At 47.5% G+C, this 12,628-nt stretch overlaps 1 protein-coding gene across 3 annotated transcripts; it reads left to right on the forward strand.

Moving 5' to 3' along the window:
• Positions 1-439: 439 nt before the first annotated feature.
• On the forward strand, positions 440-12,481 carry ZNF697 (zinc finger protein 697). 3 transcript variants are annotated; one of them, XM_083481972.1, is made up of 6 exons: positions 440-549; positions 5,234-5,320; positions 7,251-7,316; positions 9,472-9,554; positions 9,921-10,008; positions 10,870-12,481. In XM_083481972.1, the coding sequence occupies exons 5-6, from the start codon at positions 9,945-9,947 to the stop codon at positions 11,709-11,711; spliced, it is 906 nt and encodes a 301-aa protein (XP_083338098.1). In that variant the 5' UTR covers positions 440-549; positions 5,234-5,320; positions 7,251-7,316; positions 9,472-9,554; positions 9,921-9,944; the 3' UTR covers positions 11,712-12,481. The 3 variants fall into 3 exon arrangements, with proteins under 3 accessions (XP_083338098.1, XP_083338097.1, XP_083338099.1); XM_083481971.1 differs by having other exon boundaries at positions 505-524; XM_083481973.1 differs by having other exon boundaries at positions 522-697.
• The last annotated feature ends 147 nt before the right edge of the window (positions 12,482-12,628 follow it).

Genomic DNA, 12,628 nt, shown 5'->3' on the forward strand with positions numbered 1-12,628 from the left:
CTACAGGGCGTGGCAGGAGAGGATGCCAAACGTGGCGGGAAGAAGATTCAAGGACAATCCCAGAAACATTTGAACGTGCAGAGCTGCAGTGCCAGTTCACTTGCAGAATATTTTCAAAAAGAGCATCGGGTGATATTGAGGACAACCCTAGTTAGCAATAAAAAAAAAAACATCCTGTGCGGCGCGGAGAAATTTGCATTCTGAAATTGCGACCCAGAGTTGGGGGGTCGGGAGTGAAATAAAGTAGATAAATTCCGTGGCGCGGCTTGCAAAATGCAACCGCGAGCCGCTTCTTCTTCTTCCTGGGCGCCGCCTTCGCTTCAAAATTAATAAAGAAACCGAGGAGGAGAAAGGGTCGAGATGCCGCCGGCGGCGGGAGTCGGGGGCGGCGGCGGAGGAGAGTCTCCTCGGGCGGAGGCGGAGCGGGGGGCGACGAGGGACCGCGGCAGGCCGAGGAGGCGAGGCGAGGAGCCCTGCGCGCCCGCCCGGCCTTTGTCTGGCCTCGGAGCCCAGGAGGAGGAGAGGTAGGGAGGCGCGGGCGAGGGGAAGGCGCTCTCCGCCGCGGCGGGGTTGGCGCTCCAGGAGTCCGGCGGAGGGGACGGGCCGCCCGGGGCGGTGGCGACAGAGAGAGGGCTATTTCCCCGTCGCCCGGAGGAGGCCCTTCCAGCCCCCGTAGCATTTCCATGCAGGCAGCTCTGCACATGGGGGCTTCTTCCCCTGCCCGGAAAACCCGGGGGGGGGGTTGGCAGGGGGGGCGTTTCACTTGGAGGCCTCCTCCTTTTAGCCCCCTGGGGTGCCCAGGAGAGGGGAAGGGGTGCTGGGGGTGAATCATAGAATCCTAGAGTTGGAAGAGACCCCAAGGGCCATCGAGTCCAACCCCCTGCCAAGCAGGAAACACCATCAGAGCACTCCTGACATATGGTTGGCAAGCCTCTGCTTAAAGACCTCCAAAGTAGGAGACTCCATCCACCACACTCCTTGGCAGCAAATTCCACTGTCAAACAGCTCTTACTGTCAGGAAGTTCTTCCTAATGTTTAGGTGGAATCTTCTTTCTTGTAGTTTGGATCCATTGCTCCGTGTCCGCTTCTCTGGAGCAGCAGAAAACAACCTTTCTCCCTCCTCTATGTGACATCCTTTTATCTATTTGAACATGGCTATCATATCACCCCTTAACCTCCTCTTCTCCAGGCTAAACATGCCCAGCTCCCTTAGCCGTTCCTCATAAGGCATCGTTTCCAGGCCTTTGACCATTTTGGTTGCCCTCCTCTGGACACGTTCCAGTTTGTCAGTGTCCTTCTTGAATTGTGGTGCCCAGAACTGGACACAGTACTCCAGGTGAGGTCTGACCAGAGGTGGTTCAGCTTTTGCTGCTCATTTACTCCTCTGCACCCATTTTCCACCAAGCTCCACCCTGGTTTCCAGTTGCAGACCCTCCAGCATTTCTCCAGTGAAAATAGGGATGCCCTATTCCATAATAATAAAGGGACGCGGGTGGCGCTGTGGGTTAAACCACTGGGCCTCTTGGGCTTGCTGATCACAGGGTTGGCGGTACCACTCCAGGGGGAAGGTAAACGGCGTTTCCGTGCGCTGCTCTGCTTCACCAGAAGCGGCTTAGTCATGCTGGCCACATGACCCGGAAGCTGTACGCCGGCTCCCTCGGCCTATAGAGCGAGATGAGCGCCGCAACCCTAGAGTCGGCCACGACTGGACCTAATGGTCAGGGGTCTCCTTTACCTTTACCTAAGGAAAAGTGTTACACTCCAGGATCAAATCAGACACTGGGACGGCGCTTGTAAATCCAGGACTGCCCCTGGAAAATAGGGACACTTGGATCGTCTGCTGTTCTCTCGGCCTGATCCAGCAGGATAATGCACTACCAGCAGCAGCAGCCATTTCATAAGGTTTTAGGCTGCACTTCCTGTGTCTCAAGACCAGCTCATTCAAACTATATTCATTTATTGCATTTATGTCCTCATTTTTCCTCCAAAGGAGCTCAAGGTGGCATAACACTCAGGAGGAGGCCGATTAGGGGCTGGTGGTTTCTCCTTCTTCAGCCGTGGAGGGGAAAGAGGAGGGCAGTGGCAGTGGCAGGAGAGGAGTCACCAGCATTGAAGCTGCGCTGCCACTGCGTTCAGCTTCATCCCCTGGTTCCTCCTGACATCCCTGTATCACACATACGCCATGCGTGCATCATCACACACACACACACACACACACACACCATCTTCTGCTCAAGTTGGCACCTCTGCCCTGAACTGCCTATAATTATTCAATATTTGTCCCACAAGTAACAGTATCTGGTCACTCCTGTTCTACACCACACTTGAGGCTATTGCTTTGTGGGCCCTTCCTCTACAGCAGAGCTTTCCAAACTGTGTGTTGCAACACATTAGTGTGTCGGCTGCAGTGTGTAGGTGTGTTGCACGAATGCTCCCCGCACTTCTCCCAGGTGTGGAAAGGGGTTAGCTTAACCTCCACTTTCCTAGTGAAACTGAATTACTGCGTCGCGGAATGGCGCATGTCTAAAAAGTGTGTCACCAACATGAAAAGTGTGGAGAGCTCTGATCTACAAGGAAGAGGGATGATGATGATTTGCTTAATGCTGAAATTGCACAGTTGTGGGTTTGTATATACAGCAAAGAGTCTCATGGTACCTTTAATAATAACACATATGTTTATTTATGCATTTATTTATTTTGTAAGATTTATATACTGCTTATTGTGAAAACCAACCAACCAACTGCAAGGTGGTTTCCAAAGAGACTTTAAAACCTTACTTTCCAACCACTGGAAATGACCACTGGGGGGGGGGGGCACAAAGAGAAGAAGCGAGTGAGGCATATGCACCAGCGAAACCAGACACCTTCATCTGCCCCACCTGCAACAAAACATGTCTCTCCTGTATTGGTCTCTACAGCCACAGTAGGTGCTGTAACTCTCCAGCAGTTTGACTGAAACAGATTAAAATTACCTCAGTTTTCTAAGGATCTCGGTAGGCTTCTAAACAAGAACGTTTAGCATGGACGAGTGTCCCTTTTATCAGATACAAGAAATGCTATCCTTACTTGGCAGACACAGAAGAAAAAATGTAAAAAGTGAGTTCTGAGGGAAAGGGAGGTGGGGACACCAGACTGTGACAATTACATTGAAACCTAAATGTATGTAAAATAAGTGCAGCAACCATTCAAAAATGAAATATCCAGGCATTGGTAGATTGCAGCATAGTCCATTCCTAACCATGTCTGCTCAGAAATAAATTATTTTGAATTCAATGAGGCTTAGGCTGAAGTAAATGAGATTACAGTTGCAGTCTTAATTAGCACCTGTAATGGGATAAAAACCTGCTATCGTGATTCAGGCTGCACACACACACACACACACACACACACACACAGTACCCATATCTGTTGTAACAAAGTGCATTGTGTTTTGCGGGGCAGAAGGGAGGTGTGTTGAAGGGACTGGAAATTTAATAATCGAATTTGCATTATTTCTACTAGCAGATTCAATTAGCAAAATGTCCAGGCAACTGAGTGCAGTTCTTGTTCTCTGTCCCTCTCACACTTTTAAAAGAAAGCAATTGTGATACAAAAACTTGTACAGTTCTGCACCTACCTACCTGGGAGTAAGTCCCATTGAATTCAGTGGAACTTACTTTTGAGTAGACATGAAGAGGATCCTGCTGTGAACAGGGATTTTTTAAAAAACGTGCTAGTATACCAGTGAATTCATTTATGATGAGAAATACACCGGATAATTATAAAACTGCTTTGTGGCCAGAGGAATACAGCTTTTTATTTAACAGAATGAATAAAATATGGAATTAGTGAATTGATGTCCACAGTATTTAATACATAAGAAATCCACCGTTTTCTTCATATTTGGACAAATGCAGGTTTCATCCAAAGAGCTCGAGGCAATATACGTTGTTATCCTTCACCCATTTTATCCCCACCAGAACCCTGTGAGTTAGATCAGACTGGAGAAAGGAATAATAGGCCCATGGCAATTGCTATTGCATGGGGAAATGGTGATGTTAACCTGGGTCTTCCAGTTAAAGCAATGGATTACTTTGTGTATGAACTTCAGCAGGTGGATCCATACAATCTTTTCTCACTGCAAACTAATTTTTGCAGCCACCTTGTGGAGAACATCTGTATTAACATACCCTTTGTTCAATGGATTGAGTTTACACGGGTTTAGCAGGAAATGGGATCTAAGTAAGGAATTGTTGACACTGTTGGGCAAATGCAGCCATAATCTTTGACTGTTGGTGATCTGTCTTCATGTTCTGCTACCCACACGGAGCTGCTTCAAACCAATAGATACAGTGGTACCTCGGGTTAAATACTTAATTTGTTCCGGAGGTCCGTTTTTAACCTGAAACTGTTCTTAACCTGAAGCACCGCTTTAGCTAATGGGGCCTCCCGCTGCTGCCGTGCCGCCGGAGCACGATTTCTGTTCTCATCCTGAAGCAAAGTTCTTAACCCGAGGTAATATTTCTGGGTTAGTGGAGTCTGTAACCTGAAGCGTATGTAACCTGAAGCGTATGTAACCTGAAGCGAATGTAACCTAAGGTACCACTGTGTAGGGTGTAGTGTTTTCTACTCTGATGGTGAGCAGAGAGGAGACTGCCGAGAGGGCTGGGTCTACAACTGCCTTCCCACAATGGAAAAAGATGGCCACCTGTCTGTCTGGGGAGACAACTGGATACAAACTCCACCTAAGTCCCAATATCCTTCAAGCTGCCAGGAATGCCCTTGGCAATAGAGGCTCTCACTTTCCTCCATTTAAATGCAAAACCCCTCAGGACCAGACTTCAGTGGAGTTAAATAATAATAATAATACGGTAATTTTATTTTTTGTATTTGTTCTCAAAACATGACCTGGATGGGAGTGGGATTGCAGTGAAGGGCAAAGAGCACAACAGTTTCAAGCCAAACCCCAGACAGCTTATCCCTGCCGCAACTGCTTTCTCCTACTGGAAACTAGGAGGAAGTGTTTTTTGGTGGGCTCTTTCCTAATCAAACCACTCAAAGGCACTTCCTCTCAGTTCCAGGCATGCTGAGAGTAGGAGAAGATGCAACTGTGGGTAGCATGGATAGGGGGTGGGAGGGAAAAAAGGGAGGTGCCTCCTTCTTTCCTCTCTTATGTCCCTTCCACCCTGCTGTGGATTTTTGATGGACGCCACTAGTAAGTTACCGTTGTCATTGTTAATCTCTTGATGTGCAGGGCGGCCTGTTCAATGATCCTGGAATGCAGAAGATGCACGTCGGCAAGACATCCTGACTGAAAACCTACGTGGTTTGCAACAGCAAAGTAAGTCAACCCGTAGGCTTGATTAAAATTAAATTACCTGCTTATCCTGCCGCTGTGTCAGGAGACACAAGTCAGTATATACCGGTGTCCCACAACCTTCACAAATTGAGGGGAGCTGGGTGAAGAGAAAAATACTTACTTCTTTGTGGCTTTTATGTCCCACGTCTATCTCTAAGGAGCTCAAGGTGGCATGTGAGATTCTTTCTCCTCCTTATTTAATCCCCACAGCAACTGTCAGGGAACTGCCATCAGTTCAGGGGCGAGGGGGGAAAGACGGATGGATTACAGAGAGCCCCCAAAGATCTTGGGAAGCAGCACGTCCTCAGCAGAGGAAGGAAGCCACGCCTCTAGTGGAGAGGAGATGCAGGGCTCGGAGGAAGCAAGGCGGCGGTGCCAGGACACCTTGCCTGGGCAAAGCGGGGAGGAGAGAGGTCCCCCGTTACCCACGCCTTCCTTGCGCAGTAGGCTTTCACGCAGAGAGGGGAGGCGTAGGCTGGGGGTCAAGAGACTACTCTGCTGGGGAAGATTTAAGGACCGCCCACTCTCAGATTCTGCCAGTGAATGAGCAAGACGTGGAATAGAGGCACTCTGCATTGTAAAGGTTTTTAGCACCAATAATAAAGCTCTAGAACAGACCAGTGAGGCATCTTGCCTGATTGCTATTGAGCAACCACCCAATAGCCTGTGAGGTAGGTTAGCTGAGACGAAGAAGAAGAAGAAGAGTTTGGATTTGATATCCTGCCTTTCACTCTCCTTCAGGAGTCTCAAAGCGGCTCACATTCTCCTTTCCCTTCCTCCCCCACAACAAACACTCTGTGTGGTGAGTGGGGCTGAGAGACTTCAGAGAAGTGTGACTGGCCCAAGGTCACCCAGCAGCTGCATGTGGAGGAGCGGAGACGTGAACCCGGTTCCCCAGATTGCAAGACTACCGCTCTTAACCACTGCACCACACTGGCTCTTTGACCAGCCTAGGGTCATTAAGCTTCATGGCCAAGTGGGGAGTTGAACAATGGTCTGTCAGGTCCTACTCTGACACTCTAACCACTACACCACACTGTGCACAGTTGCACAGTGAAGCTGTCGTCTGAGTGTGGATTTAAGCATTAGTATCAGATCAGCAAATGCAGCCGTCAAAGGTATAGTGTTTCTTCCTTCCACATCATTAGCATTCAATAGCTGTGGTTCGGCAATGATCAGCCCAGCTTGGAACCACATACTGAATGATGTATGACAATGAAACTGGGAGACTTGTGCACTCAGACCTTATCATCAGCAAGAGATGGTCGTGAGCTGAGAAGTGATATTGAATATATTATTCAATAGGGGAAACCAGCAATCCAGTCCTGATTCTGCTAATCGCCACAATTTCAATTCTTTTTAATCCAATGCAATAAATCATGAGTGGTTAGAACTCCACGGTCTTCTCTTCCTTGACCTCCAGTGCCTGCATCTTTCCAGATTAAATATGAGCTTTTACAAAGGAGAGAAGTAAGGCATCGTGTCCCCATAGAACTGTCTTTAGACTGTTGCTTTTTAACTTGTTCATACAATGAACTGGAATTCGGGCAGAGCAGTGAAGTGGCCAGCTTTGCAGAGGACATGAAACGATTTCTGTTACATAAAGCGAACAAACAATTCAGAAAGGTGACAAAGATTGCAAATGGTTAGCAATGGACTTTAGGCGAAAGAAATAATTTCTCCAGCTCAGTGGAATGAGAGCAGGAGGAGCCCCAAATTCAGGCCTAGCGGAAGCACGGTTCCATTTCTGCCCCCCCCTTTTCCGAAGGATATCTATATTCTAATAGCACATATGTGTGAAGTGGGGGGGGGGGTTCTGTTAGCTGCCTAGAACCATCTTGTTCTCGGCTCATTTCCTAAGTTTTTCTGAGTCATCCAGGAAAAGACTAAAACATTGCTGATTCATTTCCAGATGGCAAAAGTTGACGGTGTGATAAATGAGGACGCTGCCAGATTTGAAATTCTTTGGCACTGCTTGGTAAGATGTGTCCATTCCAACCTTGTACGCCTGTTATCATCAGATAAAGAATGTATGGTCTTTCCATATGCATTACCCAAAGCTCTCTTGAAGTCTGGCACTTTGAAAAGGGCTTTGTGGTTTCCTAGGGTTCTAGGTGCCTAAGTAAAGGTAAAGGGGCCCCAGACCATTAGGTCCAGTCGTGGCCAACTCTGGGGTTGCGGCGCTCATCTCGCTTTACTGGCCGAGGGAGCCAGGGTTCAGCTTCCGGGTCATGTGGCCAGCATGACTAAGCTGCTTCTGGCGAACCAGAGCAGCGGACGGAAACGCCGTTTACCTTCCCCCTGGAGTGGTACCTATTTATCTACTTGCACTTTGACGTGCTTTCGAACTGCTAGGTTGGCAGGAGCAGGGACTACTCATTGCATATGTTCAAACTGAGATTGCTATATTGATGGTTACTGGATTACTAATGTGAGCTGATGTTTTCTTTTTCTCTTTTGCCTTGTTTCCCCCATTTTTTATTTTTTTGTTGTTAAATTTGCTATAAAAATATCCTATTAAATTTTTCATCATTAAAAAGGTAGGCATTAATAGTATAGTATCTTTCTTATTTATTTATTTATTTATTTATTTATTTATTTATTTATTTATTTATTTTCAATGCCATATTGCAGATAAGCAGCTCCATAGAGCCATTACGGTGGTACCTTGGGTTACAGACACTTCAGGTTATAGACTCCACTACCCCAGGAATAGTACCTCGGGTTAAGAACTTTGCTTCAGGATGAGAACAGAAATCGCACAGCGGCAGCGCAGTGGCAGCGGGAGGCCCCATTAGCTAAAGTGGTATCTCAGGTTAAGAATGGACCTCCGGAACGAATTAAGTTCTTAACCCGAGGTACCGCTGTACACTAAACAAGGGTTTGCATAAACCGTTATTTCAAACCCAAATCATGGTTTGGGTTTACAGGCACATGAAATAACTATGATTAGGAGCTGCAAGCCTTCTCTTGTTTCCATCTGCTCAACAGTTGTAGTTTAAAAGGAAAAAAACCAATTTGGGGTGGGGGTACAGGTGCCCTTATAGATTGAGCAATGCCTGTAATTAGTTTTTCAATTTCGACATTGCTGGACATATATGCACACCACACAAAGTGAAACCCATGGTTTAATGGTAATGCACAATATATTACTTAACCTTCTAGAAAGGAGACTGCTGTGACTTTGCTCCTTCACAGGCTTTTCAGCTCAGCACTGCTTAACTGCTTAGTAGTTAAGCAAAGGTTTTGCTTCATATGAGGCTGATTGTGGTTCAAGTCTCTCTTCCTCATCACAATCTGTAACTGAGCCAAAGTAAAAGGGAGCTGCTCTTAAGAAGCCAGTGCATTTATGTGGTCACAGTAAGCCACAAATGGCAAAGGGACCCCTGACCATTAGGTCCAGTCGTGACCGACATTGGGGTTGTGGCGCTCATCTCGCTTTATTGGCCGAGGGAGCCGACGTACAGCTTCAGGGTCATGTGGCCAGCAGGACTAAGCCGCTTCTGGCGAACCAGAGCAGCGCACGGAAATGCCGTTTACCTTCCCACCGGAGTGGTACCTATTTATCTACTTGCACTTTGACGTACTTTCGAACTGCTAGGTTAGCAGGAGCTGGGACCGAGCAACGGGAGCTCACCCCGTTACGGGGATTTGAACCGCCGACCTTCTGATCGGCAAGTCCTAGGTTCTGTGGCTTAACCCACAGAGCCACCCGCGCACAGTAAGCCATACTCCGGCTTTTTGGGATGTGCAAACCGGGCCACAGCTAGCACCAGCTGTGGCTTGTAACTTCCTTTCAAACTGTGGTTACTGATACTGGTTTGCTCCTGGATTGCAAACCTTGATGTGTCCATTCAGACACCACAGCAAACAATGGCTTTGGTGTGATGCCTGAACATAGTTATAGTAGAACCAGTTATATCATGTATTGTTTGACCTAGCTGTGTATACAAATCCTCATGCATTTCCATGCTCTTCAAGTAGAACATTGATGGGGGGGAGGGGAGTGGCAGGAAAAGTATTTCTGAGGAGATTCTTGCAATCTACTCCCAAGCTTCTGCTGCTGTGAAATGTAAAGATGCATAATAACATTTTTCATTTCCCCCCTTGTCCCTGTATTTTGTTTTAAACAGACTTTGGGGCAAAGTGGAGGAGATTCGAAAGCGGCGCACTCAGGGTCTTGAGTAATTTTCCAGTTTTTGCATGAAGGCACCAGGTGAAAGTTTAATTGTTTTCATGTGTGAATTGGATAAACGGATTATTTTCTCTCTCTGAAGATACGAGGTGAACCGCTCTTCATCTGAGGAAGCGTGTATAGGGATGGTGCCATATAAATACTGCTAACAATAATTTCCGACAGGTACATGTTGGGAATGGATTTGCAGTGAGCTCAGATGGCAATGTTGAAGGTGGATTCTGACTTGGGAGATGATGGATAAAGTCCCAGTAAAGTTTCTGTTACTGTGCTAGTGAAGGTGTGTGTGTGGTTTGTTATGCTGATTAACGTATTGCACTTGGAAGAGATTTTACAGACATTTGCAGCATTGTCTGCCTATCTTTCTATATGTCTTGCCGTGAGCAGGATTCCCCAGCGTGACATCTGTGGATGGAACCAGTAGAAGAATTGTGTGCACCTGTGCTCTCCAATTCTACAGAAAGAGAATTTATAGGTGAGATAGAACAGTCCAAAAAAGAAAGTGGTTTCTATCAAATATCTCATCCTGGTCTCGCTTCATGCACGGTGTGGCTGGAAACACACTTTCTAGCTGGTCTTTACTAATCTTCGTCACTAAGGGCAGTACAGTGGACACTTGGGTTGCGAACATGATCTGTGCGGGAAGCACGTTCGCAACCCGCAGCATCCGCAACCCGCAGCGCCGCACCTGCGCACGTGCGGGTTGCGATCTGGTCTTCTGCACATGCGCAAAGTGTGATTTAGCGCTTCTGCGCAAGCGCCAAAACCCAGAGGTAACCCATTCCGGTACTTCCGGGTTCAGCCCAGTGCGCAACCCGAAATCGTGCAACCCAAGGCCCTGTAACCCAAGTTAGGACTGTATAGATGTCCTCACTTTCTCCTTCCTCCTCTCTTCTGCACCTTTGTCTCAGGTGGCCGATTGTGTAGTTGCGCTTTCCTTATGAGGCAACACTGGGGTGGGCGAGTGGCAGCACCGAGCAGCATGCGCTTCCTGCCAGGCCCTTCCCCTGAGAAAGATTGGGCAGGGAGTGGACTGGGCAACTCCAGTTTCAAATCCATGTTTATTTGGTGGGGAAGGATTAGTCCCCCCCCCCTTTCCCACTTCTCACCTTCATGGGGTCATTGCCAGCATGAATTGCCTCTCTCCTTGGCTGTTAACTTGCCTGTGCCTGCCTCACACCCATCTCCCCAAAGTCATGCCATGAAGTGTCTTCTAGTTATTCCGCCCTAGCCTGTAGGATTCTTAAAGTCCTCAGGGGCCATGTCATACCTACTTTTCAGGCTACTATTAATATTATTGGTCTAAATCCTCCTATCTGATTCTTCTGCTTTCTAGGAAACTATGAGATCCCAAGTGAGTACGAGGAAGAGATTCCTCCTGGAGATGATGCAGAGAAGGTGCAGCAAGATGAGCTTCTACCGAGACAAAATGAAGAAAATGCTCCTCACAGGGAGGGAGGAGCCATCGAAGATGAGCAGATGCAAGACAGTTGTCCTGATCGGCAGCATAATGAATCTGCAGATCGAGGTGGTAGCCTGGGACTCCTCCAGGACATCGTGTCTCCACCTGGGATTCCCTTGGGAGTAGAACCTTTCCGTTACACTGAAGGTGGGGAGAGCGTCCAATATAATTCAAGCCTTAATGTCCAACCTGAGATCTCTCCAGTGGGAGAGAAGCCTCATAAGTGCACTGAATGTAGCAAGAGCTTCAGCTGGCGCTCTGACCTTATTAAACACCAGAGAATTCACACGGGGGAGAAGCCCTACATATGCAGTGAATGTGGGGAGAACTTCACGGTGAGCTCTCACCTTTTTACACATAGGAGAATCCATACTGGAGAGAAGCCTTTCCTTTGTCCCGAGTGTGGGAAATGCTTCAGTCGGAACTCGCACCTTGTGAACCACCAAAGAACCCACACGGGAGAGAAACCCTTTGAATGCAGCGAGTGCGGGAAAAGCTTCAGCGATTTCTCAACCCTGACTCAGCACCAGAGAACGCACACAGGCGAAAAGCCCTATGTATGTGTTGAGTGTGGGAAAGGCTTTATACAGAGTTCACATCTCACAAGGCACCGGAAAACCCACATGGGAGAGAAACCCTACAAGTGTGCCGAGTGCGGCAAAGGCTTCCGATACAAGACGCACCTTGTACAACACCACAGACTTCACATAGGATAGGGAAGCAGGGGGAGGACGACTGCCTTGCCTATAAAAGCTAATGAATGTTCTAAGTTTCATGGGGAAATGAAATAAAGAAGGAACCTTAAGAAACGTAGCGTTTTTAACTGTAGTGAACAGAGGCCAGAGCTGTACTTTAAGTAGGAAACATGTTTGCTGTGTGTAAACCATTGCTTGCCAAGTCAGTGTTTAAACTATGGGTGGCATGTGTGTCTGGAAATCCTGGCCAAATTTATGTGGAAGGACTTGTGTGGCACTGGGGCAACAGCCAGTAGGGTGGCGCTTCCCCAAGCAACAGGGAGGGAGGCTGGATGTTGCAAGTCAGGTAATTTGGGGAGGTGGGTGGGTATAGTTGATGGATTGATGAGTTCAACAAAGCAGAGTTCAACATAGAATGGGAACTTTGGACCTGTAGGGATACAGTCACCAGGACCTCAGCTAATGTGCAGTAAGTGAGAGGAGGAACACTTTGTCCTCATTTAGCGAGCAGAAAGCATGCTGTGTTGTGTAGTTGATTCCAAATGGTGACTTTGGAAACCTCTCCTTTTTTCATCTGCAGGTGGGAAAATTCCCCTTCGTCTTTCACGCAATATCTCCCCTGATTGCATTGATGTTTTCTTTTTAAAAATTATATGTATACGCATGCTGCTCTAGGGGCTCAGCTGAACCTGGGGTGGGGGTGGGGAGAGGAAATGGAAGAGCTTTTGAACATGTTAACAGTGTTTACTTTTCTCTGAAATAAAACCTTGGTTTTTTTTTAATATAAAAAAGAGTTACCTATTCTTCCATTTTTAACCTGTGCTTGGATTTCTGGTTGAAATTGCATTTGGGTATCTGTAAAGTGTTCAGATGCACTTAATGGACAGTGAAAATCTGGCACTCTGTGCAGTCCCCAGGGTGAAGAGGCACCGCAGGGC

Source organism: Podarcis liolepis, assembly GCF_965112155.1.
Source record: "Podarcis liolepis genome assembly, chromosome: 17".
NCBI classification, from domain to species: Eukaryota; Metazoa; Chordata; class Lepidosauria; order Squamata; family Lacertidae; genus Podarcis; species Podarcis liolepis.